Source organism: Vipera ursinii, assembly GCF_947247035.1.
Source record: "Vipera ursinii genome assembly, chromosome: Z".
NCBI lineage: Eukaryota > Metazoa > Chordata > Lepidosauria > Squamata > Viperidae > Vipera > Vipera ursinii.
Window position 1 is genome coordinate 84,960,422 of NC_139517.1, and position 13,124 is coordinate 84,973,545.

Consider the following 13,124-nt stretch of genomic DNA (forward strand, 5'->3'; position numbering starts at 1 on the left):
TATATATACATACATATATATATATATATATATATATATATATATATATATATATACACATACATATATATGAAAATAAAATATATTCATTATATAGGTATTAGTATTATATATAATTCATAATATATAATTCATTTCCCCCTTCATTAACATATTTGCTGTAAAAATAAGCTATTTTTCAATCTGATACATTAAGCATAAACATTCACTGCTTGGAAATTTACCCTTTCCAAATCTCCAAACAGTTTGTGCAATACATCTAATAAAAATTGAATACACCGCAAAAGGGCATGCAAGTGTACATTTAAAAATACTTTAATAAAATAAACTCTTCTATATTACATGTTTAAAAGTGCTAGTTAAGAAAGTTTTACTTTATAAACAAGTTTCGAATCTAGTGAAAGAACTGCATATTTTGCTGTTACATTAGGCATCTTAATTGTATGACAAGAAAATTATTTGTCAATTAATCCAGCTTCTTTAATTTTTGTGTAAAAGAATTTCTCCAGTATATTGGCACATTTGTAATATTCACTTTCAGGTGGGTTGTACTCTCTGCAGTTAGTAAATACTCGCTGCATATCTGCCATGAATAATTTCTTAGATACGTAGTATCTATTCTTCAGTCGTTCACTCATAGTTTTCAGATCTGTGTAAGAACAAACATCTTATTATTAGAATATCATCTGATTCTGTTGTTTCCCTCTCTCTTTAGTGAATGAACTTGTTATTTTAGTGCTACATAAAATCATGGTTTATATACATAATCACTAACCTTTTTGCAGCTGAATCATATATTTTTTATAAATTATAATAAATCTGCCATCCAGTTACAAAAAATGAATGTGGGCAGGTATTCTGTTGTTTTTAGGATGGTGAGTAAAAATAATCTCACTGTGGAGGAGAACGCTGCCTTTTAAGTATATAATTATTGTTCTGGCAAAAGCAGCTTTCTGTAAGCAGAAAGGTCTCCTGCTTACAAATAAATGTATTTTGAACAAATAAATAAGTGCTGATGACAGGTGAATCCAAACAAAATCCTTTTCATGAGCTCCTACATATGATGCTTCAAGATCATTTTCTGACATACAATGCATTCAGAAAGTATTCAGACCCCCTTCACTTTTGTCAGTTTTGTTATGCTACAGCCCGATTCTACAGTTGTTGAAATTAATTTTTTTTCTCATTAATCTACACTCTACTCCATAATGGCAAAGTGAAAACAGAATTTTAGAAATGTCTAAATTTATCAGAAAGAAAAAAACAAATATCACATTTGCATAAGTATTCAGACCCTTTGCAAATTTAACTCCAGTACCCCTCATTTCTCTTGATTGTTGCTGACATATTTCTACATCTTGATTGTAGTCCAATTAAATTGATTGAACATGATTTGGAAAGGCACACATCTCAACAGAAGACCTCACAGCTGACAATTTGCTAAGCACATTGATTTGTGCTTTAGATTGTAAGCTGCCCTGAGTCTTCGGTCGGAATATAAATGGGATTTAAAAAAAAATACAAAAGCCAGGAGGTCAAAGGAACTGCCTGTAAAGCTCAGACAGAATTATTGCAAGGCACAGATCTGGGGAAGGCTACAATAAAATTTCTGCTGCACTGGAGATTCCTAAGAGCACAGTGGCCCCCATTACTCTCAAATGGAAGACGTTTGTGGCACAACCAAGACTCATCCAAGAGCTGGTTGCCCAGCCAAACTGAATAATAGGGGGAGAAGGGCCGATGGGTCACTCTGAATGAGCTCCAGAGATCCTGTGTGGAGATGGGGCAGATTTCCAAAAGGATAACCATCACAGCAGCCCTCCACTGATCAAGGTTTTATGACAAAGTGGCTAGATGGAAGCTTCTCAGCGCAAACACATGAAAGCCTGCTTGGAAATTGCAAAAAAAGGACTCTGTCTGTGAGGAACAAGATTCTCTGGTCTGATGAAGCTAAGTTTGAACTGTTTGGTCTCAATTTTAAACATTATGTCTGAAGGAAACCAGGCACCACTCATCACCTGCCCAATATTATCCCAGCAGTGAAGCATGGTGGTAGCAGCATCCTGCTGTGGGGGTGTTATTCAGCAGCAGGGACTGGAAGACTGGTCAGAGTTGAGGGAAAGCTGAACGGAGGAAAGTACAGGGATATCCTCAATAAAAACCTGTTCTACAGTGCTCAGGACCTCAGACTGGTCTGAAGGATCACTTTCCAACATGGCAGTGAACTAAGCACACAGCCAAGGCAACACAGGAGTGGCTTAAGGATATATCTATGAATGTCATAGAGTGGCCCAGCTAGAGCCCTGACTTGAACCCTACTGAACATCTCTGGAGGGATCTGAAAATGGGTGTCCACTGATAGTCGCCATCCAACCTGACTGAGCTTGAGAGGATTTGCAAGGAAGAATGGTAGAAAATCCCCCAATCCAGGTGTGCAAAGCTTGTCACATCATACCCCAAAAGACTAGAGGCTGTAATTGCTGCCAAAGGTGCTTCAACAAAGTACTGAGTGAAGAGTCTAAATACTTATACCAATGTGATATTTCAGTTTTTTTCTTTTAAATAAATTTACTGACATTTCTATAATTCTGTTTTCCGTTGTCATTATGAGGTACTGAGTGTAGATTAATGAACTTCAAAAACTGTAGAATCAGGCTACAGCATAACAAAATTGACAAAAGTGAAGGGATGTCTGAATACTTTCTGAATGTAGTGTATCTGCTTTTTCTAATGCAGATATCATTAAATTGTGTCATTACACTGAAAAAAAGTTTCCGATGGTTGTGTAAAGCTGATGGAACAGCACACTTACAGTTCCATATTTTAAAATTTATTTTCATTTTCCATAAATGCCTTTTTAAAATACTAATGGCATTACCCATAGGAAACCTTATAACTTCATAATATCCAGGGGCCTCTGTTCTCTTCACTGGTTCCATGAAAGGCCAAGCACTTTGGTGGCTCTAGGGGGGAAAAAAAGGTTACTGATCAATGTTTTATATCAGAAAATTTTTTGTGAGATTTACAAAAACAAAACATAAAACCTACCTTGACCTGTTGTAGAATGTTTTTTAGCGTGCTGTAAAGTTGATCCAGATCTTTGGGTTCTTTACTTAAAACAAAAAGCAGACAAGATTAAAATGTATGGTCTATACAGTTATTTTAAATAGTCAACAACCCAGCGATTATAAACTATTAATGACTAAACTGTCCATTTTCTGCTGTTAGAAATACAGATTCAATTGTTTTTAAGGAATGTATTAATAGTCAATTTGAAAAGGGTTTTATTTAATTTATGTTATCACTTAACAATACTTACCCCTTCTCTTTATTACTTGGTTTCCAGCCAGTCTCTCCTAGGCAACAAGCAAAATTAAAGCAAAAGGCAAATAAAAAATGGTAAGTTACAATGTGTGGACTGAAACCCATATACTCTGCTTTAGAGAATAAGCCAACGTTCAGATATATCTGAATATCTTGAACAAATCCCCAACAATTAATTTCTACATATAAATCAGTCAAGGAAGCATCAGTTTTTGTTTTTAATATCCAAAGTACTATAAAAGTAATAGTAATTATCTATATATTAATTCTGGCTAATAACAAGAAAATAAAGAACCCTGCCAGAATACACAATTAAAATACACAATTGTCATTAAAATAAATGTTATAAATAATCTAGATCTGGAGAAGAGAATCCAGTAGTTTAAAATTAAATTAAACCAATATTTGCAGAAAAAGATAAGAAATCATTAAACATGACCTTGGCAAGTAAAACAAAACAGCTAAAAAGCACAGGGTACATACTAATTCCAGGAATACTTTCTATGGGAATCTGTCGTACTCCATCTTTGAAACAAGAAAGGCCAGGATAAACTTTCTGAATCTGTGCTTGCTTCCTTTCAATTAATTTTTTAATGATCTGGAATAAAGACAAGACAAAAATAGAACTGTAAAAAGCAACATTATTTTAAATGAGATTAATTTTTGAACAGGTTCATATGTGAACAAATGAATTTCAGTAAAAAGTGAATAAAAGTGAATATTTAGAGGGGAATGAAAACTTATGGATCTGAAATATATAAATTATCTAAGATATTGGTGTTTATAAGCCATTTTATCTAATGTATTAAATGCAAATGTGAATGTGGAACTCATCTGCAGCACATATTTATCCAAGTTGCTTCTTTCCTCAATAATGATATTTTATTTATTTATTTATTTATTTATTTAATTTATATACTGCCCTTCTCCTGGAGGACTCAGGGCGGTGAACAGGGCAATACATAAAAACTAGATACAAAAATTAAAAATTATTAAAATGTGATTAAACAATGCCCATAATAAATTAATACAGATTAAAAATTGAAGTTCATTTATAAAAATCCCACCCCGTCCCATCAGGCCAGGCCAGCTTTTTTAAAGAGATGGGTTTTAAGATCGCGCCGGAAGGAGCGGAGATCGGGTGCCATCCGGAGCTCGACCGGAAGATGGTTCCATAAATCCGGTGCACCCACAGAGAACGCCCTCCCCCTGGGGGCCACCAGTCGGCATTCTTTGACCGGTGGCACCCTGAGGAGGCCCTCTCTGTGGGAGCGTACTGGGCGGAGGGAAGTTGACGCCGGCTGCAGGTGCTCCCCAAGGTATTCCGGACCTATGCCATGAAGGGCTTTGTAGGTCATTACTAACACCTTGAACCTCACCCGGAAGACAACTGTTAGCCAATGCAGCTCGCGGAGCAAAGGTGTGACATGGGAGTATCGGGAAACTCCCAACACAACTCTCGCGGCTGCATTCTGTACCAGTTGGAGCCTCCGAGTGGTCTTCAAGGGTAGCCCCATGTAGAGAGCATTGCAGTAATCAAGACGAGAGGTCACGAGCGCATGAGTGACCGTACGTAAGGCATCCCGGTCTAGATAGGGCCGCAACTGGCGCACCAGGCGAACCTGGGCGAAGGCCCCCCTAGTCACAGCTACTATATGGTCTTCTAAGGAGAGCTGTGAATCTGCAATGGAACCTGGTGCTGGGTACTGCTGAAAAATTAACTGCACATAAGGCAGTTAAGGAGGTCCTGACAGCCTGTAAGAGATTTATAATATTATCTTGCTTGGTGTGTTTGCTTTTTAAGTTATGCTTTCAAATGTGTTTGTTTGAGGTAACAAAGCTTAAAATCCCTTTGTTTATCGGGGTGTTCATAGATAGAAGGACCAATGCCTGGGCATGTGATCACTGCCTTGACATTTGGCAAAACATAATTGGCAATGAAGATGTGATCCAGTGAAAATGTTCTGATTCTGGCTTTGCCGCTTTTCATGACATCTAATTGGGGGGAAACTCATGGTTTTTCAGCTCTAGGAAGGAGGCATTGGCAAACCACTTCCCAAAAAGTTGCCACCAATGCTAAGAGTCAAGAGAAAGATTAAGAGGCAATAATCCCCAGCCCAGGGCTTTCAAAAGAAAGTAGATAATGTTGCTTCTACTTCTGGTATGTATCTGAATTGGATCAGTTAACTGAGAACACATGAAAATAAACTGTTTATAAATTTGGCAGAACTTGTTAGCTATATACAAAAATTGTGGAAGAGGTAGCCAAAATTCATCTGGAGCTGAGTGCACCCCTATGCATGGATAGTGCATAATATTTCAGGGACCCACAGCTTACATTGATGGCTGAGAGATTTTTTTAGTTCCCTGGAAAGAACATAAAAGGAGCCCTGAATAAATTGTTTGTTTGTTAAACTTGGAGGGGTGAGAAATAATTGCTTCAAACTCTAGTGTCAAAATAATAAGTATCCTAGATGTTCTGCTCTTTATTAGAATAATATTTGAATTTTATAAATATCATTTCTTAAAGCTGTTTCTGTTAAGAAAATTGACTACTCCTCTTGAGGAGACCCAATTAGTCTCCAAGAACAGATTTGCTTACTATCTGTTGTGCTGTCCACAAAAATATTTTGCATTCCAGTTTTTACCCACAATCTTACTCCCTGTCTTACAACAAGAGTCTACCAATGATTTTAATGCAGGTCCTTAGAAGAGAGAAAAAGGAGGGAAGGTTGAGTGTAGGGGAAAAAAATAATTGCAATTGCCTTTGCATATGGCTGTGATAAGAAAGAATTGGGAAAATAATAATACTGATGGGACTACATGGGAAAAGGTCCCAAATGATGAGGACAGAAGCCAAAAATGTTTTGTAGGGAAGAGAGAAGAAAATTCTCATTGCTGACAATAATATAACAATGAATGTAAGTGATTCAGATAGAAAGAAGGGATGGGAGCTTCCCGTGTTTTAGCTTTTAAATTCTACATATTTGTCCCTCAACACAGCACATGATGAATAAAAGGGGGAAAAAGAAAATATTTTTAGAACAATGTTTGATGGGCTCTCCACTGTAGAAGCAGTTTAGACCTGAACATGCCTAGCTTTTCTTCTTTGAACCTTTGCAAATTTTGATTTTAGAAAGTTACGGTATATGGAAGTTAAATACTATTTCTTTGCAACTGAATTGTACAACATTGTCTTAGCCAAACAGAAAATGCAATGAACTGCTCAGGTTTTGTTTTAACGTTGCTTGAATTCAGCCATACACTGTTGGGCATTGTTATGATTATGTTAATTGTTGATGATTAATCTTTAGTGCAGAAGTATTCAAGAGACCTGCAAACACACTTACACACCTGAGGGTGGGCAACTTAATTCTATTAAACCTAAACATTAGATTCTGGTTAAAAAAAATATCAGACCTATGGTCAGAAAGGATACAGGTTTTACTTCCCACCATATTTTCAATGAGGTAAAACTTTTAGCTGTTCAAAAGTGCAGAAATATGGTGTCCTCTATTACAGTTTACTTGCATTACAACATCGGGGGTAGGGGGGAAATCTACCCAGTCACAATTAAAGCAGCCACTGAACATAGAAGTGGATGAAATGACTCTAAAGCAGACATGTCAAACACAAGGCCCGGGGGCCAGATCCAACCTGCAAAGTGGTTTCATGTGGCCCCCAAAGCTACCCTGGAAACAGTGAGGGAACGGCCCCCACTGCCTTGGCCCTGGCCCAGAGTCCTTCCTTCTGCCAGAGACCCTCAGATCTGTCCCACTCCTGCCCAGGCCCCCATAGGCACCCTTGATGCAAACGTTGTAGAGCTGGCCATGCCCACCCAGCAGGCCATACAGACTCTAGCCACGCCCACCCAGTAGGCCATGCCCACCCTGGCCATACCCACCCAGCCCCTTGAGGGCAACCGCAATGCTGATGCGGCCCTCAATGAAATTGAGTTTGACACCCCTGCTCTAAAACAAGAAAAGGGAGGTCAAGGTCAGCACAAACCTCTATTTCAATGGAACAATAGAAATGTAAGCTAATTTTATCAACATTAAGCATTAAACAAATGATAATTTGGGGACCGGGTAATACTTTTGGAAGAGTTTAATAACAAGTCCACTTAGAAAACATTAAATAGTTGGAAGAGGCAATTGACAAACTATCTTTGCCTTCCCCTTTGAAATGATCTGAATGTCCCTGAAGCCTCCACTTTGACTTTAATGTACAAATGTCTATCAAGGGCACACAAAAAGCAATTGGATAAATCTCTGGATCTATAAAACTGTGGCATAGCTGCACTATGATCAGATTGCCCCAGGCCTAATTTGATTATAAAGGGCATCCAGGTATTAAGCAGCATAATAAACAGAGAGAGGAGAATGTCCTATATAATGAAGGGATAGCAATGTATTTACTGAAATTTTAGAAAAGGTTTAAGATTTGCCCAACAAAATAGATGGATGGGTCAGAAGATAATACTTTAAAGGAATAGGATGAATTTACACGCACAGCAAAAGAAAGTCTGATACACAAAAAAATTGGTAAACTAATAAAGTGCTAACAATAAATCTGCTTTTAATCATTATCTCCTAAATCAGGGGTCAGCAACCTGAAACAGTGAAAGAGCCACTCGGAACCGGTTCCCTCACAAAATGAAAAACTGGGAGCCGCAAAAAATATGTGCGCATGCGCATACATGCAAGCATGCGCAGAACAGGGTTTGACTGAAGAGTGGAGCCAAGGTGAGATATGCACCTATCCTGCATATTTGAATTGATTGGCTGAACTTTTTTAGTCCCACTTTTTTTTTGGACTGCATATGGCAGAGGACTGGGAGCCGCAGGAGACTGCTGAAAGAGCCGCATGCGGCTCCGGTGCCGCGGGTTGCAGACCTGTGTCCTAAATCAACATATTTTTGAACCTGTCATGTATTTGGGGTTGCAATAGCTTTTACAGATAATTTGGATCAAAATGACATCTAACATTTATTGAGTATATCTGAATAAATGATAACGGGAGTATGCCTCAATAAATGATTGTTAAAACTGTTGGATTTATTTTATTTTACTAGTACATGGACAAGATGGTTGATGTCCTAGAAGCAGTAAATCTGGCTCTGCCATCTGTTGCTAATGACCGCTTAAGGAAAGATGTGTGCCACAAAGCAAGAAAGATGAAATGCTTTTAAAATTGTTTGCTTGAGGTAATAATAATACTTAAAATCGCTTTATTTACTAAAGTGTTCATTGTCTCTGGATCCAAAAGAATCAATTGCTTGTTGACCTGATCATTATCCTGACACTTGACAAAACCTAAAAGTAGTCCTCAGCTTACAACTATTCGTTTAGTGATTGTTCAAAGTGATAATGAATGCCACTGAAAAAGTGTGTTATAACGTTTTCACACTTACAACCATCACAATATCCCCATTGTTACATGATCAAAATTTGGATGCTTGGCAACTGATTCATATTTATGATGACTGTAGTGTCCCAGGGTCATGTGATCACCTTTTGTGACCCTTTTGATGAGCAAAGTCAATGGGGAAGCCAGATTCACTTACCAGATTCACTTCATGTTATAAATTTAACAACTGCAGTGATTCACTTAACAACCATGGAAAGTTCATAAAATGGGGCAAAACTCACTTAACAACTATTTCACTTAGCAACCAAAATTTTGGGCTTAGTTGTGGTCATAAATTAAGGACTACCTGTAGTTCACTGAACTATAGTCTTTTATACATTTCTGAAAGGAGATAATTGTGGTGGAATGTATAAAAGACTTTGGGAACACAGAGACCACATGAGGGCCACACAAATGGCCAGCAACTGCCTCAGAGAATATGCCTTGTCAGCAGTGAGGAAACCAAATGGTGAAGGTCAGCTGGGAACAGTAGGAATCAGCAGGAAGAAGTAGTGAAGTACAGGGCAGCCAAAAAGTCAGAGATTGGGACCTTTGAAATACAGGCAAGGACAAAAAGATAGAAGTGTGAGGCCACTGCCTAACAATCACAATCACAGGATTACTGGAATTGCTGTTGCAAGTTGCAACCTGTGCAACTGATCCTCCTAAAATGGATTATTTAGATTACTGAATCTCTAGGAGAAGAGTACAGATTTATCCTGTAAAAAGTATATTTTTATATAAAAAAGAATTGAAATGAAAAAGCTGTCCAATGTTTTGGATGGTTTGCCAACTTTTACTTCATTCCTGATTTTGTAAAGTGCACAAATCATTAGCTCAACTTTTGAGAAACTGGCATTAATTTAAGTGGTCCACTCTAGAATAAGCAGCCTTACAGAACTTAAAATTCTGCCATATGGATTCCAGCAGCTCCTTTGTTAAATAAACTGACATAACATTGAATGGAATATTGCTCTACTTTGGGCACTGCTTTTATTCAGGCTTTGACAAAGGAGAGCAAGGACTAAAATCAGCATTTCAACAATGGAGACTTTCCTAGAGGATAGCTGCAGATGGAGACAAATCATAAACATTTGGAAGACCAACAGAAGTCTCAGATACTACCTACAGTATCAAATCAGCAAGACACCATTTTTAAGTTCTTGGCTCTGTTATGAAGCCTGAATGTTATGTCTCCTATCCATCTCTTTCTACCACAATCTTGAAACCTGGCAATTCCCAATCCCACCCCCACCGCATCCAGAGAGGAATACTCTAAAGAGATTAGGGATGGATAAACAGTTGGATCTGTTGGATTATTCTACAACAAAGATGCTCATTTGTCAGGACTTGGATCAATGTTTTCCAAAGTATCCCATAGATAAAATGCCCCCCCCCCCCCGTGAATGAACCATTCATGCAGCTATTGGTATGTGTTTCTCCCTCTCCAGCAATAAGTACTGCACTGCATTTTTATATTTATTTGTTAGTGTCACTCACTTGGAGAGGAGTAGGTAGACAGGAAAGACTAATGCTGTGTGTTTCTGTAGAGATATATCTTGTCAACAAGGCAACTGATCTGCCATTGCCATTTGCAGAATTTACATATAATAACTCTACATTCCTTGTGCAGGAGTACACATGCCCACATTGCCAGCTCTGAATAAAATTTCCAGACAACCTTCGTCCCCCTGAACTATCTCATGATCAATTTTTGATCACAAGGGGTAGAAGGGCTCGATATTCTCCTCAATATTCTCCACCATGCATACACCCTGCATACTTTACTGTGGGAAGTAGGGGCACATTACTGTTTCTCTGGATTCTTCTATTTCAGATTGTCCCATTGATCTAGAGAAGATGCTTGCCCCTTCTTTGGGGAGGAGAGTATATTCTATGCCAGATGGAATGTCTAGCAGATTCGGAATATAGCACAAAATATGAACAAGAAACCAAGACCAATACTGGAAGCAGGGCTTTTATGAGAGGGAAAAATATGAGACTAAGAGAAGCAGAGACATCACCCTGTCAACAAAAGTGTGTATAGTCAAGGCTATGGTCTTCCCAGTTGCAATGTATGGCAGTGAAAGCTGGACCATAAGAAAGGCTGAGCGCCAAAGAATTGAAGCCTTTGAACTATGGTGCTGGAGAAGACTCCTGCGAGTCGCTTGGACTGCAAGGCGATCAAACCGGTCAGTCCTAGAGGAGATCAACCCTGACTGCTCTTTAGAAGGCCAGATCCTGAAGCTAAAACTCAAATACTTTGGCCACCTAATGAGAAGGAAGGACTCACTGGAGAAGAGCCTAATGCTGGGAAAGATTGAGGGCAATAGAAGAAGGGGACGACAGAGAATGAGGTGGCTGGATGGAGTCACTGAAGCAGTAGGCGTGAGCTTAAATGGACTTCAGAAGATGGCAGAGGACAGGAAGGCCTGGAGGAACGTTGTCCATAGGGTCGCGGTGGGTCAGACATGACTTCGCAACTAACAACAACAAGAGAAACCTCACCTTAATTCTGCTAGTATAAGTTGGCTTTGGAATTTTTCAAGATTCAATTACATTACACTACTAGCAACAAAACTGAAGAAACCCAATTTGTTCTTGTTCCCAGACTTGCAGAGCTCGACAGCTTTGGATTTCTCAGATTTAAGGCTTCTCCTGTCCCACTGTCTGTTTATAGCACTGAAATTTAGGACTTTCAAGATTACGATTTCTTCAGTTCAAAAACAACTGGTCAAAGTAACTGATAGGGAGATAGAACTGATCTCCCACATCCAAGGTCGGTGATCTATTCTTTCTCCCTGACAGAAGAGAACACTCCAATTTTATACAGATAGTCCTCAACTGGCAACTGCGGTTGGCACTGGAAACTCAGTTGTTAAGCAAAGTAGTCCCTAACGAAAAATCATGTGACCATGACTATGCTTACAATTTTATTTCAGGTTTTCTTTTATTTATTGGTCCAATTTATATGGCCGACCATTTTTCCTAAAGTGTTTCTGGGTGGCATATTCAATAAATTTGGGGCCACCCAGCTATCTGTGGTTACATCTTTACAGCATCAAAAAGGAACAACCAGAAATGGCCGTTTTCCCCCAGTCCCTGCCCTTTGGTGATGGGATAATTAGCAAGAAAAGAATTGATGTTTGTATTCATATTCCTTTCAGAAAAAGCAATTACAAGAGAGTAATCAGGCACGCAATAGGGAATACACACAGAAAGGAATGTGCTGGAGTTATTTGTCTAATGCACTTGTGGCTATCATCAACATGTCACTTAGGAGGAAAAGAAGCCTTCAAATTAATTAGGTATTGCCAGTGTCGAGCAGCAGCAAAAGCTGGCCAAAGAGTTCTAATCAACTAATTAAGAGCTGAATTTGCAGTTAGCACTTTTTAGGGATGTGCTGCATTGGGGACAAAAACAGCTGAGGAGGAGACAGCTTTTTTAGGCAATGTCTGTTGTTTATGGTGGTGGGGAGAGGAAAAAATTGACAAGCAGAAGATATACATATAACTAATTATAATGGAAAATGCCTGATGAGAGAGAGAAAAACAAACACTGTGAAGGTCACAAATATGGGCACTGGTTGCAAAGTTATTTTTTCATCACCATTGTAGTGATCGTTATCTGAGGCAGTTGCTAAATGGGGACTATCTTATAATGATATCCAATGTCCATCTATAATATACAAGTTTAAATGTTCTGCTTTTCAATTAATACTCAGAAAACAAACAAGAGGGAAATAGTCATTGTACTTTTTCCTTCAGATGTTTCTCATAAAAATTAATATCATTTTGCACTGTATCATTGGAATAAAAAACTAAATGTTGTACAATTATCCAACTCCTGAGTAGCTTTGCTAGTGTTAATGAATTGATTAAAAACAATACCTGATTAATGTGTGTGTACACACACACACAAAGATAGATATAGATATATAGATATATATAGATGTACATAGATATATAGAAAATCACTTTTACCTCTTTTTGTTTCTTAATGATGACTGAAAATTCAGTGTAAGGAATTCTTGGATTCAATTCACATCCCATTAAAGTTGCTCCTTCATAATCCTTTATATAGCCAACATATTTTGCTTTTGGTACTTTAATATCTTTTGAAAAGCCCTAAAGAAAGAATAACCAATGTATTTTTTACTTGCTTACTGAAGCCATTGTGATATTTTACAGTAGTGATATTTTCCTTCATGTACTTGGAGATGGCAATTCAGCAACCTGACAGATCAGTTACTACCACCCTTAATTTAAATTTATGAAAACATCACATTATATAGGGAAGAAACAAGATATATAATATATTTGCCAAGGTCACTATGTAATTCATCAGTAGTTACTACCCAGAGATAATTACAGCTCCTCTGTCAGAGGCTC

The 13,124-nt window shown here is 38.1% G+C and overlaps 1 protein-coding gene across 4 annotated transcripts in view; it reads right to left on the reverse strand.

The window, feature by feature from the left end:
- Positions 1-30: 30 nt before the first annotated feature.
- KAT2B (lysine acetyltransferase 2B) overlaps positions 31-13,124 on the reverse strand; it is a 78,581-nt gene continuing 65,487 nt past the window's right edge. For 2 of the 4 annotated variants that reach the window (XM_083376123.1, XM_083376122.1), the window contains exons 13-18: positions 12,717-12,860; positions 3,808-3,922; positions 3,320-3,356; positions 3,049-3,112; positions 2,879-2,963; positions 31-649 (exon numbers count right to left, since the gene is read on the reverse strand). In XM_083376123.1, the coding sequence (XP_083232249.1) occupies positions 456-649; positions 2,879-2,963; positions 3,049-3,112; positions 3,320-3,356; positions 3,808-3,922; positions 12,717-12,860 (639 nt within the window). In that variant the 3' untranslated portion in view covers positions 31-455. Of the gene's footprint in view, positions 650-2,878; positions 3,113-3,319; positions 3,357-3,807; positions 3,923-12,716; positions 12,861-13,124 lie in introns of those variants that run through there. The other 2 variants (XM_083376124.1, XM_083376125.1) reach the window with 2 other exon arrangements.